This window comes from Crassostrea angulata, chromosome 7 (assembly GCF_025612915.1).
Source record: "Crassostrea angulata isolate pt1a10 chromosome 7, ASM2561291v2, whole genome shotgun sequence".
In the NCBI taxonomy this organism is placed as follows: Eukaryota; Metazoa; Mollusca; class Bivalvia; order Ostreida; family Ostreidae; genus Magallana; species Magallana angulata.
The window spans coordinates 46071117-46097320 of record NC_069117.1 but is presented as its reverse complement, the minus strand read 5'-3'; the positions used below and the strand labels follow the sequence as shown (position 1 = coordinate 46097320).

The following is a 26204-nucleotide window of genomic DNA, read 5'->3' as shown; positions in this document are numbered from 1 at the left end:
AACATCAGCTGTTAATTATGAGATGAAATTTGCAGGAGAGAGCCAGTGTGAATAAATAAAAGTAATAAGTTTCTGTTTATAGTTTCTTGGGAAATGCTACATTATGTCAAAATGCTGTTACATTTACCATTTTTAGCTCACCTGAGCTGAAAGCTCAAGTGAGCTATTCTGATCACATTTTGTCTGTCGTCCGTCTGTCCGTCTGTCCGTAAACTTTTCACATTTTCAACATCTTCTCAAGAACTACTCGGCCAATTTCAACCAAACTTGGCACAAATCATCCTTAGGCAAAGGGGATTCAAAGTTGTGAAAATTAAGGGTCACACCTGTTTTCAAGGGGAGATAATTAGAAATTAATGAAAAATTTCGAGAAATTTTCAAAAATCTTCTTCTCAAGAACCAGAAAGCCAGGAAAGCTGAAACTTGTGTGGAAGCATCCTCAGGTAGTGTAGATTCAAAGTTGTGAAATTCATGACCCCCGGGGGTAGGGTGGGGCCACAATGGGGGGTCGAAGTTTTACATAGGAATATATAGAGTAAATCTTTAAAAATCTTCTTCTCAGAAACTAAACAGCCAGGAAAGCTGAAACTTGTGTGGAAGCATCCTCAGGTAGTGTAGATTCAAAGTTGTGAAATTCATGACCCCCGGGGGTAGGGTGGGGCCACAATGGGGGTTGAAGTTTTAACATAGGAATATATAGAGTAAATCTTTAAAAATCTTCTTCTCAGAAACTATTCAGCCAGGAAAGCTGAAACTTGTGTGGAAGCATCCTCAGGTAGTGTAGATTCAAAGTTGTGAAAATCATGACCCCTGGGGGTAGGGTGGGGCCACAATGGGGGGTCGAAGTTTTACATAGGTATATATAGAGTAAATCTTTAAAAATCTTCTTCTCAGAAACTAAACAGCCAGGAAAGCTGAAACTTGTGTGGAAGCATCCTCAGGTAGTGTAGATTCAAAGTTGTGAAATTCATGACCCCCGGGGGTAGGGTGGGGCCACAATGGGGGTTGAAGTTTTAACATAGGAATATATAGAGTAAATCTTTAAAAATCTTCTTCTCAGAAACTATTCAGCCAGGAAAGCTGAAACTTGTGTGGAAGCATCCTCAGGTAGTGTAGATTCAAAGTTGTGAAATTCATGACCCCCGGGGGTAGGGTGGGGCCACAATGGGGGTTGAAGTTTTAACATAGGAATATATAGAGTAAATCTTTAAAAATCTTCTTCTCAGAAACTAAACAGCCAGGAAAGCTGAAACTTGTGTGGAAGCATCCTCAGGTAGTGTAGATTCAAAGTTGTGAAATTCATGACCCCCGGGGGTAGGGTGGGGCCACAATGGGGGGTCGAAGTTTTACATAGGAAAATATAGAGTAAATCTTTAAAAATCATCTTCTAAAAAACTAATCAGCCAGGAAAGCTGAAACTTATGTGGAAGCATCCTCAGGTAGTGTAGATTCAAAGTTGTGAAATTCATGACCCCCGGGGGTAGGGTGGGGCCACAATGGGGGGTCGAAGTTTTACATAGGAAAATATAGAGTAAATCTTTAAAAATCATCTTCTAAAAAACTAATCAGCCAGGAAAGCTGAAACTTATGTGGAAGCATCCTCAGGTAGTGTAGATTCAAAGTTGTGAATCATGATCCCTGGGGGTAGGGTGAGGCCACATTGGGGGGGGGGGGGTGTTAAAATTTTACATAGAAATATATAGAGTAAATCTTTAAAAATCATCTTCTAAAAAACTATTCAGCCAGGAAAGCTGAAACTTTTGTGGAAGCATCCTCAGGCAGTGTAGATTCAAAGTTGTGAATCATGATCCCTGGGGGTAGGGTGGGGCACAATGGGGGGGGGGGGGGGTTGAAGTTTTACATAGGAATATATAGAGTAAATATTTAAAAATCTTCATCTCAGAAACTAATAAGCCAGGAAAGCTGAAACTTGTGTGGAATTATCCTCAGGTAGTGTAGATTGAAAGTTGTGAAAATCATGATCCCTGGGGGTTAGGGTGAGGCCACATTGGGGGGGGGGGGGTGTTAAAGTTTTACATAGGAATATATAGAGCAAATCTTTAAAAATCTTCTTCTTAGAAACGGATCAGCAAGATGATTCTTTATAATTGTTAAGACTTTGGCTCCAGGACAATTCTTCGGCCTCACAAGAAGGTTCAGAGTTTGATGCAGCTAAATATCCCATATATAAACAATTGAAAAGGATCTTTTTGAAAACTGCAATACTCAACATGTGATATGACTATAAAATTGAGGCAGGCAGCTATTTTTTCATTAAAATCTTTTTGTATTACTGTATTGAGTTATTGCCCTTGATTTATTGATTCTTGATTATTTTAATTAATGCATCCACTGTTAACCAATTATTGTGATGATTATTTTTATACAATAATAAATATTCAATGTATATAAGTTGTTCTGCATAAGTAGTTTTGGGTTAGGCCGGATTAGTTAGTTTATTTTTTATTTCCAATTTTTAGATACTATGAATTATTTTAGGCCGGCACATATATAGGGACAGTGTCTCTTGCACCACAATGTCCGACTGTTTGGGGTTAATCTTGAACAGTTACAGATAGATTGAGTGTGTGGACATCCCTGCTCTCTCTAATCTTCGTGTTTTCTAACCTATGACACAGAGTGTGCGCTCGTTCCTGCCATGTATCGCATTAATACTAGCGTGCAGTCATACTTGCTTGTGTTAAGTTGAGCTGTTGGCGCAAGTGTGTGGTCATTCCTGCTTGCGTTAACGTTGGTACCTGTTGAGTTGCGTAGGTGTGCGGACATCCCTGCCTGCGTAACGTTGAGTCCCTATACATGTGCAGGAGCGGTAATTAAAGTCTGCTCTTGTAAATATTGGCAGTAATCGGGGCTATCCCAGTTCCAAGGGGGGAAAATGGATTTTATTTATACAGGATCTACATGTATTATTGTACATTGTCCAGATTGTTTTTATTATGACTCCATTAAGCTGACTTTATCATACCTATTGTTCCTCAGGTGAGCGATGTGGCCCATGGGCCTCTTGTTTAAATTGACATATTGGAGAGGAGAATAAGTCAATTGATCTTTTTCAAATTTTAAGAGATGAAAATTGAATTATTCCCCTTTTCAAGTCTTGCAATAATTTTTGGTTTGAAAAGTAAAGATCAATTTAATTGTTCTTAGCCTTTTTATGTGTCCTATATCATCTAATGTTTGGATTCCTACAGACCAATTTAAGAAATTTCCTTGAAAACAATTAAATCATTTTTTAGACAAAATCTTGTATTAAATATATACTCTGGGACAGCAATCTTGATCGATTAACAATCAGGACATTTTTTATCAAAATACTCCGAGACCGAAACAAATTTAACAAAAGCTAGCTACATTGCCCATTTGCCTCATTCTCACTACTACACGATAAGAACTCCTTCATAGTTATAGACATATAGATGTTGTGAATATTTTTCAGACTGTGGAGAAGGGTGGTTTGAGTGTGACTCGGGACACTGTATCCTGGAGCTCCTTGTTTGTAATGGTCAGCCAGACTGTTCTGATGCCTCCGATGAAGGTCACCAGTGTGGTAAGATTAGTGTGCAGATACCTAAAATTTGACCCACCCTGGATCTTCAAAACCCAAAGAAACCTTTAAGCTTAAAATTGCATAAATTATCCCCGTGCGTGTGGTAGAAAATCAAAACTTTTTTATGGTAAATTATGCATCTGTGAATTGTTTGACTATAAAAAAAACTCTTACATGATCAGCAGCGTAAATAACCACTTTTACAGTATCTTGTTTAAATGGATAAAAGGTGTACTGGATGTGCATCGTGTATTATAATTGTGATCTGAACTTCATGATACATATGCATGTGATATTGCAATGGAAATTAGTTTATTACAATGTGCTAATTTAATTGAATAAACTGATACAAAAATTGATAAAATACATGTAGTCTTCATTCTCAGAAACAGCATGTAATAATCACCACTGTGATCACAAATGTGTTTCTATGCCCTATGGAAGTGTCTGTCGATGTAGACCCGGATACCAAATACAAATCAATGGCTCCTGTCAAGGTACCATTTTTTTTTTCTCAAGCCCCTTTGAGTCCGCAGCATATGGCTTATAGGACATGTAGTATTGCCCTTTCTTCCCATTTTTTTCTGAACCTATCTTATTTTATTAAAATATTTAATGAATTTTATTTTAATTAATGCATCAAGAAGCTTATTTGTTTAGATATCAATGAATGTGAGGCAGACAATGGTGGATGCAGTCAGACCTGTGTTAACACTGAGGGAGGCAGGCTGTGTCAATGTTCTCCAGACTTCATCTCCAGCAACTCCTCCTGTATTCCACCAGGTAAGTGGCTCTATATAAATGCTTCTTGCAGCTAATGCACTAGTACCTGCTCATCCCTTACATGGCCAATCATGATGTCATTTAAACATTGGAGATAAGGAAAAACTCTTTTGATCAGAACAATTCGTAGATATCTTATTGATGAGGGTGTCAGAATTTTTTGGCATTTATTTCCTTTCTGGTAGATCCATTGCCCTATTTGCTGTTCCTGGAGCAAGGTTTGATCACCCGCTACGACTCGGACAATCATGGAGAATTAGTCACTGTCAGTGCCTCAAAGTCTTTTGTGGCCTTTGATGTAGATATATACACAGGAGACATCTTTGGTATATCATCAGAAGATCCAAAGGTGAGAAATCAGAAGTATTATATTCTTTGTTACAATAATGATACTTGTACTGCACTCTGCAACCAAAAGAAAATGTGGAAAAAGTGATTTTACATGCAATAAACTAATTTGCACTGATACTGTACAAAATATTACAATCTGTGTGATTAAACTTTGTTTGATATGTATTAATTATGCCCCCTTCGAAGAACAGAGGGCATATTGCTTTGCAGCTGTCTGTCTGTTGGTCAGTCAGTCCACCAATAGTTTCCATTAACTTTTCTTTGCAGAGGTTGCACATATTGAAATGAAATTTGGTATACAGATTCATCATAATAATATCTAGGTCAAGTTCTATTTGGGTAGGATAGTGCAATTTTTGACAGAGTTATGCCCCTTGGACTTAAAAAACTCCACTTATTTGCAGTTTTCGTTCATTTTTTTGCAGAGGTTGCACATATTGAAATTAAATTTGCTATACAGATTTATCATAATAATTGAGTAATTTTCGGCAGAGTTATGTCCCTTTGACTTAGGAAAATTCCATTATTTGCAGTTTCCATTCATTTTTTTCATGAATGTTTCCAAGGGAGTGGGCATAAGTGTTTTACAAACATCTTTTGTTTCTGTAAAGTATATTAGACCAGCACCATTTTGGATTTGTATTGTGGCCCCTCATCTCCTTCTTAGGTTTTGTATTGTGCCCCCTTATCTAGCATAAGGAATTAAAATAAATAAAATTTAGTAATTGACAAATTAAATTAGCCCATTGTTTTTTACTTTTGACCAGCAATACGGATATCACCTTAGGCCCCTAATGCTAATGCTACCTAGCGGAGGTATCCCTTAACCATGCAATCAAATTAGCTAAATCTAAAAAAAAAAAACTCTATTATGCAATCAATCTTCAAATTAATAAATAACTTCTATCAGCCAATCACATTTGTCAGTGCCCCCTTTTTCATCTTTGATCATTGTTGAGCTTCACTTTCAAAATTTACGCCATAGACAAAGCCTTATCAATTTATTCTACCGTTTACAAGGCGTGTTAAGCTTAATTTTGCATTGTTATTGTGATGAAAAATCTTTTTTTTTGTGACTACTATCGTAATCATTATGGATTTGCCATCTCTACAAGACTTTCTACAACTTCCTTCATGGTATATATTGTACGACGAAGATGAACTTTGCCTTATGTCTGTGAGAGAGGAAGCAGACTTTAATTACCACAATGCCTTTTAGATTATTTCTTTGGACTGTTCAGCAATGTGCTGTGGTTGGTTGTTTTGTTTCAAGGAGGAATTTCATTCAATCCCCGTGTGCCCTACACTGTCCTTGCCACGCTTTGATTATAGACCTTCTTTGACATGCACTCTATATTCCAAATATTCTTTGTGTAAACAAAATGGCAGACTCCCATAGTAAGGTTGAAAATTAAGGGTGAAGCCGCTTGTTAAAAAATGGGAAGCCAAGAAAAAACTTTCAAAAAAAACAGTCAAAAAATCATTGGAGTTAGGTTATGACAGCATGGAAGCCCTCTCCCTCTTTGCGAACGACAACCTTTGCAAGGCCAATATTCCAATTGGCCAGAGGAAGCTGTAAGTTTAGAGCCAAAAACAAGATATTTCCTCGAGGCCAAGCGGCAATGGAAAAAAAACAACCAGGATCTGCAAATGAATATGGACGGTGAACAGAGTGTACAAACAATTGGTGCCATATTTTTTATGCATTTTGCAAGTTTCAGCACAAAACGCAGAAGATAGGCTTATCGCATGAAACCTACCAAGACATTGCTTCATGGCAAAGTGTTTTAGAAACCTTTAATGGAAAATCCCTTCTACTGCATCAAAAAAACCTCATTACCGTGTGTGCCTAGTAAATCATGGTTATTTACCCAAACTGGTCTTCTATATGTTTCTACCGTTACGGCATCCAGATAGGTAAAGAAACTAATTTTGGGTAAAATCTGAAATTTTAATGTTAAAGGTTTTTTTTATTATTTATATAATCAGCTACTTTTGAGAACAAATCAGAATCGTCAAAAAGCCGAAGTTCTCCTGAGAAGGTCTGCCAAGTTTGCCTTTGTGGCCTACGATTGGCTGGGCAGAAATCTGTACCTATCAGACATTGCAACACCTGCTCTAATCGTGTGTCCCCTCAGACACTTAAAGGAAGGATGCCTCTCACTGTTCCATGAAGAAACAGGGTCCATTGTTCTTCACCCCCTTAAAGGGTAAACAAATTTTTACTAATATGTTTTTTGAAATAATGGTCCTAACAATAATTTTGCCTTAAGTATTATTTAAGATGTATATATTCTCAGATTTGTTGATTTACCAGTATTATTCGAAATTCAAATTGTTATAACCATTTAAAATATTGAACCCTCTCACTCCCCTTTTTTACACAGGGATTGAAATGATTAAAAACTGAAATATTTGACTGATGAATTTGAACTTCACATTGAAGTTAGGATTTAGAGCAAGGTTGAAGGGTATTCAATGTCAATATATTTTGTACCTTGTATTAGAATTCCATCTACATGTACACAATATCAGAATATTTGATACAGCAGCATCAGTGACATCTCTTAAACTGCAAAACTATCGTATTTTTTTTTTTAATACTTATTAAAAATAATTTTTTTATATATTATTTCTAGTATCATTTATAAATAAACCATTTCCAAAACAAACCAGCTTTTTGAACCATTGGTAATTTAAGGTTGATGTTTTGGTTGTACGACGACGCTCTCCAGAGGAGTACTATGTCTGGGGAGAAAAGGGGGAGTGTGGTGGACTTTGAGTCTACAATGATCAGCAGTCTGTCCCTGGACCAGTTCTCGGGATTCCTCTACTGGATTGATCACTACCGAGGGGTCATTGACAGTTGTGATATGAATGGACATAACAGGTGATAAGGAAATCTTTGAAGGTTTCATTAAATTCAGCTCAGGTTGAAATGAATTTTATCTACTATTGAGATGATTCATTTTATGAAATTTAATTATATAAAATGTGTAAAAATCTCTCTCTCTTTTTTTCTCCCCTCTCTCTGTTTCTTGTCCAGTAATTATAAAATTTGTAATAAATTGCAAATACATTGGAAACTCAAACTTTTAATGTACGGTACAAACAATTGGACACCAACGGCCTCTTATTCTATCATTTAACTTTATGGAATTAGGGATACCCAGGAAATTCATGAAAATAAAACATTTACACAATTCTAATGATTCCAATGGCTGAAGTAGGAATAAAAATATTGGTGACCTCCCCATTCCTTTTGGGAATTATATTCCTTTTTGGAATAAATCTTAATGTTTGATATTATAGCTTGATGGATACAAATTGAAATATTATAAACATGTATAAATCAGTTTCATATTTAATGTACCTACAGAAAAACCATTCTTAAAGGGGGACATCTGATGAGGTTTCTATCTGTAGCCGTCTTTGGAGATCACCTGTATTTCACAGAGGAGAATACTCATTCCTTGTACAAGTACAATCGTCTCACAGGAAGTAGGCAAGCTCTGACCTCCGACCTTGACTTTTCTCTGCATTTAAAAGTCATTCACCCCATTCTCCAGAATCCAGGCAGGTCAAACTACTAGGAATTGTTTCTGCTATCTTCCCTCCCTTTTTACTTGGATATAGTTCATGATTTCTAGAACAATACAATGTATTGTAACGCAATGGTTTTATATCGTTGTAGGTCCGCGCTCAGATGTGTGTCATAGGAGGTCCTGTTCACACCTGTGTTTGGTGACACCAGAGGGAGCTGTTTGTGCTTGCCCTGATGGATGGGACCTCATCAGTGGAAAGATCTGTAAAAGTATGAGCTTACAGTTGATTTAAGATTTTTTATGACATTCGTGATTCTGTTAAAATGATTGTACATGGACAGCATAACCATAATGAGGTTCATTGAATTTAATGCATTTGAAAAAAGATAATTCTTTTGATTAAAGAAAGATAATACATTTTGTGATTGCTCTCCATTGTTTATTTTTCAAATCTTTTGTGTAAGGTCCTTATGTTTCCACCTCTGCAACCCACATAAATACAACACAGAGTCCACCGAGAGCTTCTCCATCCCCTGGCCCGCCACAAAAAATCCCTACACCCTCCACCACTACCCTGACACCATTGCTATCTGTGATCAACTCCACACTGGGCCCCCGTACAGAGACCTCCACCCTTCCTGTGTCCCTGTGTAACCTGCTGTGTATGAATGGGGGCACCTGTTCTTACTCGGAGGAAAAGAAAATGGATTATTGCATGTAAGTAACACTAAAATATAATTTTTTCAATGAATATTAAACACCAACAGTACAGATGTTAGCTTATTTCAGTAGCAAAGTAAGATCACAAACAGTGAAGGATTAAATTTGGTTCACTTATTTTGTATTAGGATAACAGGATTTTGTTCAAATTACATTTGTTGATCTAAAGAATTCTGTTTGATATAAGAATAAGAAATACATTATTATACCATGTTCTCATTACACTTTGCATGTACAATAACATTGTACCAATGACAAAATATTGTTCTCTTACAAGAATGTAGCCTAGCTAGCTTAGCATATAATACCAGTTAATGATTTTTATTTGTCTGTGAATCAATTTACAATAATCTGATGTTTATACAGTTGCCAGGCAGGTTACACTGGTACCTACTGCAATGAGGAGGAACCTTTAGAGGACCTCAGTCGAAGGTCTTCCCACACACACACCTCAATAACTGTAGGTGTCACTTTGTGCTGCTTTCTCTTGCTTTTACTGATCGTTGGTGGTCTTGGCTACATGAAGTATAAAAGGTACATTATTTCTTTTATGTCTTTTACAAGAAGAGTGAGTTTTCTGGACCGCAATATTGTTGTATTGTGTTAACTTTGAAATGGTTTCAATTATTTAACTGTTCTTTAAACTCATTTTGTTATGATAAAAAAGACATTTTTTAAAACATGAAACACAGACATTTTATAACAAGAATAGTAACTATGTGATTTACGAAATATTTTTTCAGAGATAAGATAGTAACTGTGTCAGAGATAGTGCATTTCCGTCCGCTCCTCGACAAAAACAATGAGGAGGCTGAGGAGCTAGTCAGTGATTTCCCAGAGTGCATCAGTCACAGAAATAGGAACCAGGTTTATGAAGAAGTAATTTTCTTTTAATTTTTACGTTTTTTTGTTATATTTTATTATAATTAGTGTAAATTCTCACTTGAATTCAAAACCATATAACCCCATAATTTTTCACCCAGTACATGTACTGGTGAGTAAATTCGGTAAGCAACCCAAAGTTTGATTAAACTTATCTGTTAATGATATTTTCTAATTCTTTTAAGTGCATGTGTAATCATATCACTTAACAACATGCATGCAAACTTGAGACCTTGTTATTCAAGATTTTGGGGAGAAAATTTTATTCATTCTTAAAAATTTTTACAAAAGACTCACCGTCTAAAAATGAATAACCCTGATAAAAAAAAGTTCCCAGTATCTATTTTTTTTCAATGATTTATATGATATTATAATCTAAGAATCTTTGGTTGATGTAGGTAAGTGGTATTGACTCCGAGGACCATGGAGGATTATCTTGGCAGTACTCCACAATGTCAGTGGATTCCGCATTTATAAGTCATATCGACGAAAATGATGACGTTACATCACAGCTTATTTCAACCAATCAGAAAGCGTAAGGATCAATGTTTTGTTTCCTTCTACTCCTGGTGCAGTTTCCTGCACAGCTGTTTACCAATTCTAGACTGTCTGAACCAGTACCATGCAGTGCCATTTTTACAGCATATTTGATATACATGTATATATTAAATTTGCAGTAGTAAGAAACTTCGATAATTTTGAATGGTCCTTAATTATACATGTATAACAAAACCTCAGACAATATAAAGCATATTTTTTTATCTTCAAAAACTTTTTTAAATTTTGTAAGCTTATTAATAAATTATATTTTGAAAATGTACATAAAAAGAAAGTACAGGCAAGGTGGGAGTGAGTTACTCAGAATTACGTCTTATAGACATTGCATTTTGACCCAGATTCTGGACGAAATCATTCACAAGGATATATCAGTGTATAAAAATTGTAAATTTTGAACTTTCGGTGTATTAATTAAGTTTATTAACCAAATGTTTCTGTTTGATTGAGTTGTAGCAGATATTTTTAACATGACTGTTGCAAAATTAAAAAAATTGATTTTGTACCAAAAGGAAGACTATGTATTACATGTAGTAACTTGTTATTGAGTTACAACCTGTTTTGTTAATCATGGGTTGTTTGTTCAATGTGATCTTTATTTTTTATCTTGGGACTGATTATAAATGAAACATCTGTGAAAAAGATGAATATCTGAAGGAAGGAATGAAGCTTCATGATCTTATGTAATTTTTAGCTCACCGAGACGAAGTCAGGGGGAGCTTATGCTATACCCTTGGCGTCGGCGTCCGGACCTGGTTAAAGTTTTTGTTGCAGGTCCTGTATCTAAGCCATTACTTGTCCTATCTTCACCAAACTTGCATGGATGATGCATCTGGACCTACTGATGGACTTGAAAGACTTAGATGCTGAATCTGAGTCCTAAATTTCAGATGCTGGAGGAGGTTAAGGTTGTTTGACCAGGTTAAAGTTTTTGTTGCAGGTGCCCTTCGATAGCAATATCTAAGTTACTGCTGGTCCGTACTTCACCAGACTTCCATGGATGGTGTGTCTTATGATACTGATGCACCAGACAGGCTTGAATGATGAATCTGAGATACGTTTCGGATGCTGAAGGAGGTAAAGGTTTTTAGAGCTGGTTAAAGTTTTTGAAACAGGTGCCCTCTGATGATTATATCTTGGTTATTACTTGTCCTAACTTCACCAGACTTCCATGGATGGTGCGTCTTATGATACTGATGCACCTGACAGGTTTGAATGCTGAGTCTGAGCCATAGGTTTCAAATGCTGGATATGGTTAAGTTTTTTGGAACAGGTCACATGTTTAATAGATAATAGTACTTTTTCAAACTTGCATAGTTGATTGAACTGTAGTATGAATGAATCACAGAGGAGGCTTCAGATGCAGAGCTTGATCTCCATTATCAAGGATGCTAAAAAATATATTTTAGTTATTACAGGTCCTAACTTCACCAAACTTGAATGGATGGTGTGTCTCATGATACAGATGCACCTGACAGGCATGGATGTTGAATCTGAGCCATAGGTTGCGGATGCTGGAGCAGGTTAAGGTTTTAATTGCTAGTGCCCTCTGATGATGATATCTTAGTTATTACTGGTCTGAACTTCACCAAACTTGCATGGAGATGCGTCTTATGTATACTAATGCACCTGACAGGCTTGAATGCTGAATCTGAGCCATAGGTTTCAGATGCTGGATGAGGTTCAGTTTTTTTGGAACAGGTCACATGTTTTATAGATGATAGCTTGCATAGTTGATTTAACTATATTATAAATGAAACGCAGAGGTAGCTTCAGGTGCAGAGCCTGATCTCCATTATCAAGGATGCTAAAGAAATTTCCTACCTCACTCAAACCTACTTGATAGATAGATGTGTTTGTTGATAAATGATATAACATGATTCCTATGATATAGTATTTTATGGTATGACACAATATTGTTTAATATGATACAATATAATATCATATGTAATATTATAAAAAGTTGTATGATACGATAGGATATTGTATAATTTTTTTTTGATATTTTATGTTATGATATTGTATCATGATATTGTTATGTATAGTATTGTTTATTATGATACAATATTGTATAATATCATATTGTATTAATAATTTATCATTTAATCACATGATACTATTACATCAGATATTGCAAAATATAATGTTGTATCCTATGATACTTTATTGTATATCTTATAATATTGTATCATACAATTTTGTATAATATGATATTAGTTTTTGTAATATAGAATTATATCACATGAAATTGTATAATATGATACTGTTATATTATATAATATTGTATCATACAATTTTGTATAATATGATATTGGTTAATAATATGATATATTATCACATCGCATGAAATTGAATTGTATGATATTGTTAAAAATATGAAAAAAAGTTATTGTATCATATGATACATTATGTATAATATAATATAATATTGTATTATATAATATTTTACTTTATCACATAATATTGTATCATTTGATATGATACAATGTTGTATCAAATAATATTGTATCATATGATACACTATCATATTATGTATCAAAAATGATACAGTATCATACAATATCATACTATATTATACAATATAATATCATATGATTCAATGTTATGATGTATTATGTAATATGATATTGTAATATAATACTAGTATATTGTTTTATATATTATGATATTGTATTATTTGATCAAATACAACGTATAACACAATACAATGTCATATCATACGTTACAATATCATATCTCATCATTGTTTATTATGGTATTTTATTGTATTATATGATATACGTTGTAAATATGATAGGATGCAATATTTAATTTTATATTATTGTATTGATTAATATATGAACATATGATTATCATACAATTTTTTAACAGATGATATACGATATTGTGTCAAAACAGAATCCATGAATATCCAAGATCATAAAGTATGATTTTCATTTAATATGATAAAGGTGGTCTCATAAAGGTGAAGTCTCATAAGGGTGATGTCTCGTCTCGGTGAGCTTTGTAATCTGTGATTACCTATGTTTTCTCATTGTTCTAGCTATTTATTATCCCTTTGAGTATTGAAGAATTAAACTTAACTTCATAAAACATATCTTTACATCAAATGCAAATGTTTATATTATGACATCCAGTGCAAATGATTTTAGGGTTGTTTGAAGAGTTTGTAAACTTTCTTTGTGAGTATATCTTAGCAATTAGATAAAACATTTAGGTTTTTGGAGTTGAATGTATAAAGCAGTATGTCATAAATTTGCTTAATTCTTTTCTGTTTATTAAACTACATGGTGTCAGAAATTAAATGAAGATACTTCTTTCCCTTCATCTGATGATATTATAATGCTATTTGTTGAAATGATTTGTTAATGCATTTGTCAAGATAATTGTGCCAATATGTTAAAATTGTGCTTCATATGGATTTGAACATTTTAGAAAAATATTGTGATGTACTTAAAAAGTTGTCTATTTTCTCAGTGCGATATGAAATGGTTAATATTCATTATAAGATTTAAGTGTATAAAGCTAAATATATATGTATATTAAGATATAAGTTTTGTGGAAATGTATTTATATATAGAATTATTATTATATTTTTTCATAATTCTCATTGTTTTGATGATCTATCTCTATATGTTTTATTGTGATTTAATGGCATCTGTTACATTTGATATGAATAAATATTGTAAACATCAAAAGCATGATTCCAGTTAAACTAATTAAAATGATCTTTGAAACTATTATGTATTGTATATTAACTGGGTAGAGTCTCAAATACAGGCTAGTTATATAGATGCATTATGCTAGTAAAATCAATTACCGGTAAGTTAAATCTTGTACATATTATACTATTGACTCATGTATATTTCTCAGTACATGTGCATGTACTAAAGGAAGACAAGGTTTATCAACACATTGTACTTGAAAGTAAAGGTGACAGATATGTACTGATACAAGGGTCAGGTACTGTAATAGTCAATGAGTCACTGATACAATGTTCGAGGACTCGGTAGGAAAGGCAGTGTAGAAGTTAGTTGGATGTCATGTATCGAGATGTACTAAAATGTTTAGTACGTGTTTTAAACAAGGAATTAACTTGGGCGACTGTTTTTTAACAACAAAAAAACATCCGAAATCAACATTTTTGAGATATATATTGATAATATTTGAAAAGTTTGTTAAAATAAGTTCACCTTTAATTCTCAGGAATTTGTACCGGTATATGCCCCCTGCTTTTCTTTTAGCTCATATGAGCTGAAAGCTCAGTTGTCCATCTGTCTTTCTGTCCATCTGTCCATAAACTTTTCACATTTTCAACATCTTTTCCAAAACCACTAGACCAATTTCGACCAAACTTGACACAAAGCACCCTTAGGCAAAGTGGATTTAAAGCTGTGAAAATTAAGGACCACCACCTTTTCCCAAATAAGATTATTAGGTATTATTGAACATTTTTGAGAAAGGACTATGTGCGGTATGGTCAAATATCTGCCCCCAATTTCAACCAATTTTTAAACAGTATCGTAGAAAAATAAAATCTTCACAAATCATTGTATAGAGGATGCCTATTACTTTAATCTTGATTTTGGTCATCATTGCTCATTCGCTGTTTATTTATGACGTCACCTAAATGACCTAATTCCCGCAAATGTGCAAACAAATGAAAATAATCTCATTTTTGCTCTATATTTTGCATTCAGAAGTATAGAGCGCAGGTCTGCTCAAGTGCGATTTTAACATATGTTTTTCTTCAGATCGTTAGACACATTATACTAAAATATGGTACTTGAGCAAGCCTGCACTCGATGTTTCCCAGTCGAAAAACCATCAGAAAACACCCATATTTTGCTGCAAAACATCAATTTATCGAAATAATGCAATCTTCATGACGTCATTTCTACATTATGACGTCACTGTCGTGATAACCTTTTACACCTTTATTTCCAATATGATTTTAACTATCTTTCACCTTATTTTTAAAGCTCTTTCTCAAACTTTGATTTTGGGGGCAAAAAATGCATAAAACCGCACATAGTCCTTTCAAAAATCTTCTAAGAACCATTTGGGCAGGAAAGCTGAAACTAAACTAGAAGCATCCTCAGGTAGTGTAGATTCAAAGTTGTGAAATCATGACCCCTGTGGATAGGATGGGGCCACAATGGGGGGGGGGTCAAACTTTTACATAGGAATATATAAGGTAAATCTTTAGAAGTCTTCTACGAAACTAATGAGACAGGAAAGCTGAAACTTGTGTGAAAGCATCCTCAGGTAATGTAGATTCAAAATAGGGAAAATCGTGACCCTAGGGGGAAGGGTGGGACCACAATGGGATGGTCAAATTTTTATATAGGAGTATAAAGAGCAAATCTTCTCGGTAACTAATCAGCCAGGAAAGCTGAAACTTGTGTGGTAGAATCCCCAGGTAGTGTAGATTATAGTCTTGAAAATAATGATTCCAAGGGGTAGGTTGGGCCAAAATGGAGGGGATAGGAGTCAAACTATTAAATAGGAATAATTAAAAATCTTATCAGAGCTGGGAATCATGATCCTAGGGGGGTAGGATGGGTCCCAATATATGTGGGGGGGGGCAAAAATTTACCTAGGAATATATATAGAAAAAACTTTAAAGGAATCAAAGAAACATTTGCCTAGAAAAACTGTAACTTTAGTGAAAGCAACTTCAGATAATGTAAAGTCAAATTCATTCAATCAAAATCTTGAGTAGTAGGATGTGGCCACATTGGGGATCCAATTTTACAAAGGGATATTCAAACTGAAATGGTATGATATACAGTATTGTTAACTTATATGCGAGCATTTTGACTTATTGTTGATTTTTTAAAAATTCATTGACTTTGGCCCTAGGAAAGTTCTTGAGCCTCACAAGGGGTTTAGAATTTTGTTTAATTGTTTAGGATCTTTTTGAGAACTGCAATGCTAAACATGTGATATGACTATAAAATCATCCTGTAAGAAAATGGACTTGATTACAAACATAAGAATATCTGGGGGTGGATTTTAATTTTTACATGATCTACATGTAGTATACTGCATTGTCCAGGTATTTTGTATTCTTTCTCTGTTAAGCTGATTTTATCATGCCTAATGTTCCTCAGGTGAGCGATGTGGCACATGAGCCTCTTGTTTTCTTTCCTTTTGTACAACTTTTTTACCCACCAGTATCCTAACATATTTGAATTTTGATTAATATTTAAAATGAAGTAGAGCTATAGTACACCATTACAATCCTAGCCGTACGTTGTAAATTCGTACACAGAGAACAGAGTTTGTCGTATAGGTCCGTCTTTTCTTTTCCTTCTCCTCCACATTTTGACGTTATTTATTATTATTTTCACAGGATGAATGACCATCTTTAAGTTCTCCTTAAAGATAGCTTAAAGGTGTTTAAAGTTAGCTTAAAGACGATCTTTAAGCCACCTTTAAGCTATCTGTGTTGCTTAAAGGTGGCTTAAAGAAAGCGTAAATATGCTTAAAGGCAGCTTAAAGACTATCTTTAAAGGGGCATGGTCACGATTTTGGACAAAAATTATTTCCCCCAATTTTAATGTTTATAATGCTTCAGTAAGGCATTCTTAATATGCAACCAAAATTTGAGTGTCATTTGTAGAGTTATAAGCGAGTTACAGAGCTTGAAATTCTTCGCTATGTAAACAAAGCCGTTGTTTACATTTTGAATGTTGAAGTGAAAATTACAGTTTTAGACCAAAAATAATTTGTTAAACGTTAGGAACTGTTTATTAATGCTTAAAATTAATAAGAATATAGACAAATCAGTTTGAAAAAGATTTTTACTGATATATTTAACATATGTAAACAAAAACAGGGCCCGAGCCTTTTTTACATGACAAAGAGTTGTGAGCCCTGTATCTTGCTTATAACTCTACGATTGACTCTCAAAATTCATTTGATCATTAGAAATGCATTCCTAAAGCATTGTAAATAATAAAAACAGAAAAATAAAATTTGACCAAAATCGTGACCATGCCCCTTTAAGCCACCTTTAAGGAATTTTTTATCCTATATATTATTCAATTTTGAATAAATGTATTGAATATGTATTTTTACTTGAAAAGATTTTGACTTCCATTCAGTTTGTAACAATCAATTACATCTTATTTATAAATTAAATGCATGCATGTATTTAGAATAAAATACGGAACGTGGTCTTCAGTGAAAAAAACATATATTATACCTAAATGGAAAACTTACTAGTAGGCCTACGTAGTTATTAAATTTTAACTGAATAGATATACGTTCACCTAATTCATAGCTAAATGAAATGCAAGAAAGAGGATGAAATCATTTAGCTATAAAATTATTAAATGCATTTAAAATATTAGGACATTAGTCCTACGCAGTATCCCGGTTTTCATGATCACAGCGCCGTTCCAGTATGTTTAAATCTTTACATGTAATTGTATACATGATTTTTAGACTATCAATTCTATAACAAACAATATCACCAATTACCGGTGACATATTTACTGCATGTGGCAATTGCAAATGATGTATACTTGTACATACAATTGCATGATGTACCAGGCCGAGTATGTGACATATTTACCCTTATATATATATTTAAATAATTAACCCCCATTTATGATCACCGGTACAGTAATTAATTAGCCTCTTGATTTTACTCTTACATAAAAGTATCTTTAATTTGTAGACGTAATATTTTTAAAACCCAGAGTTAGGAAATAATACTTTAAAAATGAATTACAAATGTAAATAAACTTTTATTCACTAGACTTCTCGTATACACGTACATACTAAGATTTAAACACCTTTAGAAACCCTGACGTACACCTGGGCACACGACACACCTGTTGTGTATATCTTGTATATTCTGTGTTAGTTCCAGGGATTTTCTTAAGTTATACAAACAATAGACTCTAATTAGATATACACAAACGTGAACCTGGGCACACGACACACCTGTTGTGTATATCTTGTATATTCTGTGTTAGTTCCAGGAGTTTTCTTGAGTTGGACAAACAATAGACTCTAATTAGATGTACACAAACGAACAAAATTATGTCTAGACAGAGAAAGCAGTAATATCCTGCCCGATATAACAAAGGCAGTTGAGAATCTTTTCATCTTTAACATGTATCTAGCAGATCTAGAACTAGACCTAAAAATAATTATAATTGAAAAAAAATACATACCTAAAACCGATTATTAAATTAAATCATGCATTTTTGATTCATTTTCTTTATTTTGTTTAATAATCGGGTGAACACACAGAGAGAGAGAGAGAGAGAGAGAGAGAGAGAGAGAGAGAGAGAGAGAGAGAGAGAGAGAGAGAGATTTCACTGATTAATTTATGATAGGAAACAAACATACTTTAATATAATTTCATGCACAGATTTAGATACAGAGACTGCGCTCACCCAGACAATAATTTTGAAACCAACAAAAAAAAATTATAAAGAATTTTATAACGGCAATCAGTGTTCATCGGAGCGGTGTTGATTATAGCGATCTGTGTTTAATGAAGCGACAATTAAAACCGCCTGGAACACCCCCCTTCCTTGGAATTTATACATCACTCTGATCACCCCATCCCATCCCTATAGAAGAGCTTTTGCATTTAATATATGTTTTCAAAATGAATCTGTTCAGTTTGATCAAACTTGACTTAAAGGGAACTTAAAGATGGTGTAAAGACAAGTTAAAGGGAGCGTAAATGCCACTTAAATATGCTTAAAGGTGGCTTAAATATGGCTTAAAGGTGACTTAAAGAAGTTTGGAAATTAAGGACCATTAAGCTCAGCTTAAAGGTGACTTAAAGGTGGCTTAAAGATTGTATATCCTTTAACCTTGGTGTAACTGGTTAAAGCGTTATCTGCTAATCTAAGGTCTGAGTTCGAGACCAACTAGGGTCTTACTATTTTTACCTTTCCAGGATTTATTTTAAAAAAAAGTTATTTGTTAGGGTCGAAAAAAAATGGAATTTGTGAACAACCAATGTGTTATTTTACGCAGTTCTAATGAAAAGACAGTACCTTCTTTGTCCCGGTAATTTATAGATAAAAAATTATTTTTGATATTTCGTAATATCAAATCAGTTAAGTATTATATGTTGTTCATTATTATCTCATAGTATTGGGGGTGGGATGGGGGGCTTACGAAAAAATAAAAAGAAGATCTGGACATAAGGCGTGAAATGCATATAATAGGACGGATGAGATACTGTAAAAGAAAAGTACTATCATTATAAAAATTCTTTAAAACATCGTTCAAAAAACTGTATATATTAACATAGCATCAATTTTTACCGGTAACCCTTGGATATGTTCAATACATGTATGTTGTTTTATACCCTCGTATGGGTATTGTAACCTCCAAATATTTCATTTTTATAGCTTCGAAACCCTTCATTCTATGTAGAAAATTTTTGTCATAGTCAAGTAATTAAGGTCAAACGGAAAACGAACCAATTTAATCAGCAAAAACGTGGAGTGATGACAATTATGCATTGTACCGCGGTTGTATATTTCAACAAAATTATTTCCAAAATTGATATAATAAGTACGGATAATAATAAGTATAAACTAATTCTGATTTAAATATGCATGTACATATAGGCTTCATGTATAGTAACATTATTTGGTTTGAACATTTTAAAAAAAAAATGCAACGAGTACTCGACTATTGCTCGGCCAAAGCTCCCGATTATTTGACGAGGGTCTTCGAATAAATTGACGTCCTTATCAAAATGCACCCATTTGCTATCCGTTTTCGTCCGTCGTCGTGCGTTAACAATTGAACATTTTTAACTTTTTCTAAAAAAAAAAAACTACAAGGCTAATTGTTACAATTTTTGGTGTGATGCATCTCTATGGTAAGAGGAATCTACATCATGAAATTCATGGCTCTACTACCTCTGGGTCACCACAGGTGGTGCCAAATATGCAAAAAAGCCATATTTTCAAAAATCTTCTTCTCTACTCCCATACATTTGCCTCTACCAAAGTTGTGAAATTCATAGCACCTGGGTCATGGGGTTCTGGCTCTAGGGTTTGGCCAATATGGCCATATACTAGTAGTAAAAATGTATTAAATCCTAGAAAATTTTCTTCTCTACTCCCATATATATTTGTTAAAAACTAAATGCATGATTATGATGTCAATGAAGCCCTCTACCAAATTTGTGAAATTCATGGCCCCTGGGTCAAGGGTTCAGGCTCTAGGGTGGGGCCAATTTGGCCATATAGTTAAACTAATTTAAATCTTTGAAAATCTTCGTCTCTACTTCCATACATATTTGTTAAAAACTAAATGCATGATTATGATGTCCACGAAGACCTATACCAAAATTGTGAAATCCATGACCCCTAGGTCAGGGGATTAAGGCTCTAGGGTGAGGTCAATATGGCCATATAATCAAAATGTATTAATTCTTAGAAAATTTTCTTCTCTACTCCCATATATATTTGTTAAAAACTAAATGTATGATTATGGTGTCCACGAAGACCTCTACCAATATTGTGAAATTCATGGCCCCTGGGTCAGGGGTTCATGACATGGGGGGGGGGGGGGGTGCAATATGGCAATATAGTGTTAAGGTCAGACGACACGATCCTCAATTTCATATAACTTTTTTCCAGAAATTTGTTGATGGTTTACAACTACTCTGACAAGCTTTCTTGCAAAAAATTAGGGTACCTTACCAGGCATTTCTGCAAAATACTAGAGTATACAATTTCCTATATAATCTTCTTGGAAATACACTTGAATTGCTGATATAAAAATAAATACATATACAGCACAGCAAAATTCACTATTATTGGAAAATCTATCTCGGCCGGGGCGGTGCTTTGAACTCAAGACCTCTAGAACCTTTACGCTTCTGCCAGTGCGCGGCCACTGTTCTAACCACTCGGCTATCTAGACACATATTCACATCCAATTAAATTTTAATCATTTTTAAAATATTTATAAAATTTATATTTTTTATTGGAACTCTTTATTACGAGGAGATACAAAAAATATTCTCGAGGAACGTGTCGTCTGACCTTAAGGCATATAATGTTTAAAAATCTTCTTCTCTATTCTCACGCATCTTTATGAAAAACTGACTTCATAATTATATATGTTTACCAGGAAGTCCTCTACAAAAATTTTAAATGTCATGTCCCTTAGAGTATGGGTTTTGACTCTAGGGCAGAGCCAAAATGGATATAGGTGTTAATGCATATAATGTTTAAAAATTATCTTCTTTACTCCCACACACCTGAAAGGAAAACTGAATTCATGATTTTTTATGCCAGATCTTTAAGTTTTTAGCTCACCTGAGCTGAAAGCTAAAGTGAGCTATTCTGATCACATTTTGTCTGTCGTCCGTCTGTCCGTCCGTCTGTCTGTCCGTCTGCCCGTAAACTTTTCACATTTTCAAAATCTTCTCAAGAACTACTGGGCCAATTTCAATTAAACTTGGCACAAATCATCCTTAGGCAAAGTAGATTCAAAGTTGTGAAAATTAAGGGCCACACCCGTTTTCAAGGGGAGATAATTAGAAATTAATGAAAAATTTCGAAATATTTTCAAAAATCTTCTTCTCAAGAACCAGAAAGCCAGGAAAGCTGAAACTTGTGTTGAAGCATCCTCAGGTAGTGTAGATTCGAAATTGTGAAATTCATGACCCCCGGGGGTCGGGTGGGGCCACAAGGGGGGTCGAAGTTTTACATAGGAATATATAGAGTAAATCTTTAAAAATCTTCTTCTCATAAACTAATCAACCAGGAAAGCTGAAACTTGTGTGGAAGCATCCTCAGGTAGTGTAGATTTGTGAAATTCATGACCCCTGGATGTAGGGTTGGGCCACAATGGGGGCGGGGTCGAAGTTTTACATAGGAATATAAAGAGTAAATATTTAAAATCTTCTTCTCAGAAACTAATCAGCCAGGAAAGCTGAAACTTGTGTGGAAGTATCCTCAGGTAGTAGATTCAAAGTTGTGAAAATCATGATCCCTGGGGTTAGGGTGAGGCCACATTGGGGGGGGGGGGGTAGAAAAAGTTTTACATAGGAATATATAGAGTAAATCTTTAAAAATCTTCTTCTCAGAAACTAATCAGCCAGGAAAGCTGAAACTTGTGTGGAAGCATCCTCAGGTAGTGTAGATTCAAAGTTGTGAAAATCATGATCCCCGAGGGTAGGGTGGGGCCACAATGGGGGGGTCGAAGTTTTACATAGGAATATATAGAGTAAATCTTTAAAAATCTTCTTCTCAGAAAACTTATCAGCCAGATGATTCTTTATAATTGTTAAGACTTTGGCTCCAGGACAATTCTTCGGCCTCACAAGAAGGTTCAGAGTTTGATGTAGCTTTTTTATCCATATATAAACAAATGTTAAGGATCTTTTTGAGAACTGCATTACTCAACATGTGATATGACTATAAAATTATCCTGTTAGAAAAGAGACTTATTATTATAAACATAAGAATATCCAGGGGGGAAATGGATTTTATTTATACAGGATCTACATGTATTATAGTACATTGTCCAGATTGTTTGTATTATGACTCCATTAATCTGATTTTATCATACCTATCGTTCCACAGGTGAGCGATGTGGCCCATGGGCCTCTTGTTTGCTTAAATTATAGGTTTCATAGTTCTTTTTGAAAGATTTCAGACAAGGAAGTGGTCGTCATCACAAATTTATAATTTTTCTACTCCAGAATGAAACATAATCAAATGCATATATATGAGACTCTTCGACAAGTTTGTGTATGGGTTATATGCTACTCAGGTGACCGTTAAGGCCTATTGGCCTCTTGTATGGTTGATAAAATTTCTATTATATTTCAATCATAATGTACTTTCTTCCATATTAATATCCCAGGGTGTCTCATACCACCCAGAAATGAGAGTCAAATATTTAAAAAACAAAAAAAAAAAAAAAAACGAAAACCACACGACAGCGGTATTAAGTGTACCTCTCAAAGATTCCAAGCTGTTATGATGAATTTGAATAAAATATTCAATTTGAATTTGGAAGATCAAAATAAACGATAAGGAATTATGAATGCATGTGAAAATGCAAGCGAGCAAATTTTAACATGACAATGTAATAACAGCTATAGCGTTTTGTATGTACATGCATACTAGTATTAGGACAAGGGGAAATATCTTTGATCATTCGTCTTTCGAATTTTGTCATATTTTTTCTTAGAATTGGAAAGATGGAGAACCACTTTGGTCAACAGTTAAAAAGATTAGCTTTATTACTTCTTGAAAATTTTAAATGTTTTCAGCCAGAAATGATTAAATGTGTTCTCCTCTGTTTCCAATATTATAAATTTGGAATAAAATTACAATCCCCACACTCGTTTGGAATGTTACGCAAATAAACAGTTTGTCCCATGTTATATGATTCCACTTTTATTTAATTGAAAAACTTTTGATTTAATTTATTTACTACTAATAAATTTGTTATTTTTCTTCACAAATTTCATAAAACTCTGACAAATTGAGCATTGTTTATAAAACACAACGAAGCCAATGAGAGAGAGCGTCAAATGACTATATACGAATTTCAGCAGGTATCGGATATTCTCGGACACCCTGTATATATTTCAACTAAATCATTTCATATAGATGTATATGACGAACTTTTACCCAATGCAATTACTCCCAAGACCTATACTTCGTTACCAATGAAAGATTTTGTCTTAATTTGTACCTAAATTGAAAAGACTGCAGTTGACTCGACAAAATTGGGCGATATATTCAAAGTCAAACATAGACACACCCCGGCACATTTACCACTTGTTAAATGGCTGTCTTGTGTTAAAATTTAACTTTGTATTTACCCCCACCCCGTAAATTCAAGACTTTTAAAGCTATTTATTACACAATATTTACACCTGTAAATTCAAAATTAAAAACATGACAACCCCACCCTTCTCCAAATGGCTTTGGAAGCTAAAGCCTGGAAATTAAAATTGTGGAATAGATAGCTACAAAACTTTTGATTTTACTGGGTGGGTGTAAATTCAAATTTTACAACATGACATGGCATTCATTTTGTACATGTTGCACTTTTACTCAATATAAAAATTGGTTATATTCTAGATCTTATTCTGAAAATTCGTTGTTTTTAGCAACATTTTTATGAATAAAATTTTATTCCATAGACACTCTATGCATCTTCATTATTATTGCGAGTTCCTGAGTTATATATATTTTTTCTTTTTCTTTTTTTTTAATTCAGAGTTAATGGCCATATATTAATTTTTGAAAAATTAATAAAATCCCCTGAAATTCTACACCATGACTGAGATTTTCTTAATTGTGAAAATGCTAAAAAATAATTAAACTCGTAGAAATATGAAACACAGTTTATGAATGGCAGTGGCACTTGTAAAAAGATACGAAGTAGCAATTTTTAAAAATCATTAAGTCGAAACTTTCTCTATCAGTTTTACATCCCTACCCATTATTGATTCAATTTAACGAGAAATTGAATGACGATACCATTAAATCATTTATATTATTTAACTATTTCTATTGACCTTATTCTGCTGGCATAAAATTAGGTCAATGATCAAATTTTGAGATATGGTGTCGCGTATCGTTTTTAAAGCATTTTTCAATACCTGTATTGCCATGTGGTTATCTTAATGAATAACTGAGATAAAAATAACAGAAAATATTAATTTAATTTAATAAGTATTTTATTCAAGTATATAAATACATTGAACAGAAAATATGCAAAATTATGTTTACTTACAAAAAAAGTCTTGGCTTTTAATGTCACAGAACATCCAAATGTTTTAGCGGAAAACAAAATCTGCAGTTTAAACACAATAGGATCGGACAACAGGCATAGCATATGTATATCTCCTCTCCTTGTGTAATAGGTCAAGTTACATTTTTATGATTTTATAGGATAATATACATATATATACATATCAAACTATGAAAAATTTAGTTTAAATTGCATTTTTTTTCTTAGGTCCATTTTTTGTATCGCCTCATTTCATAACATATACATGTAATAAAAATATCGAATGTTATGACAAAAATAATTTATTTTGCAAATACTTTTTGTGTTTAGAACAAATTTTACTCATGACAATGAACTTTATAACAATCCGAATTTAACTACTCAAACCCTGAGTAAACAACATCCTTAAACCAAATTAACCCACGTGCACTGTATTGATATTGTAGCACCATGATAGCACATTTTTCTGTTTAAATATATTGCTATAGCAATTGAAATTGATAAATATTATATATATAATTATCTTTTATAATAGTAGAACAGGCGTGTTTAAATGCAACGCTCAAAAGAACCCGATACTCGCGGCTTAAACATTACTTACAGCCGTGTTTTGGAATTATTGGCCGATTGGGTAGTCTCTAATTAATGTGTGAGATTATATTTCATTAAACATGCAGCTGTGTTGGTACAACGTCTCGCCTTTTTATCAATTTATTTGAAGTTCATTTCTAATTATCTCGAAAACCCTTCGTACAAATTTACAATATAATCGATGAAAGTTTTCTATTAATGGACGTCACGAATATACATATATATATACATATTATTGAAGCTATTCTGCGCATGCATTTGGCTTGTTGGATTTGAATATATCAGACTTTTATTTTACTCATTATTTATTTATGCGTTGAAAGAGGTTAAAGTTCTTCCGTGATATTATTCATCCTATAAAAGTATATCTGAACATAGACACATTGGGTCTTTACAGATATCATAAATTGTTCTAAAATTCTCATTTTCGCTGGTCAAGGCTTTAT

At 33.8% G+C, this 26204-nt stretch overlaps 1 protein-coding gene across 1 annotated transcript in view; it reads left to right on the top strand.

Moving 5' to 3' along the window:
• Positions 1 to 12379, top strand: part of LOC128192354 (low-density lipoprotein receptor-related protein 2-like) — a 33778-nt gene extending 21399 nt beyond the window's left edge. The window contains exons 21-32 of the mRNA XM_052864962.1: positions 3458 to 3568; positions 3955 to 4065; positions 4229 to 4351; positions 4537 to 4700; positions 6692 to 6912; positions 7404 to 7592; positions 8082 to 8278; positions 8397 to 8516; positions 8712 to 8964; positions 9334 to 9501; positions 9711 to 9846; positions 10248 to 12379. Of these exons, the coding sequence (XP_052720922.1) occupies positions 3458 to 3568; positions 3955 to 4065; positions 4229 to 4351; positions 4537 to 4700; positions 6692 to 6912; positions 7404 to 7592; positions 8082 to 8278; positions 8397 to 8516; positions 8712 to 8964; positions 9334 to 9501; positions 9711 to 9846; positions 10248 to 10388 (1934 nt within the window). The 3' untranslated portion in view covers positions 10389 to 12379. The remainder of the gene's footprint in view (positions 1 to 3457; positions 3569 to 3954; positions 4066 to 4228; positions 4352 to 4536; positions 4701 to 6691; positions 6913 to 7403; positions 7593 to 8081; positions 8279 to 8396; positions 8517 to 8711; positions 8965 to 9333; positions 9502 to 9710; positions 9847 to 10247) is intronic.
• Positions 12380 to 26204: the final 13825 nt, after the last annotated feature.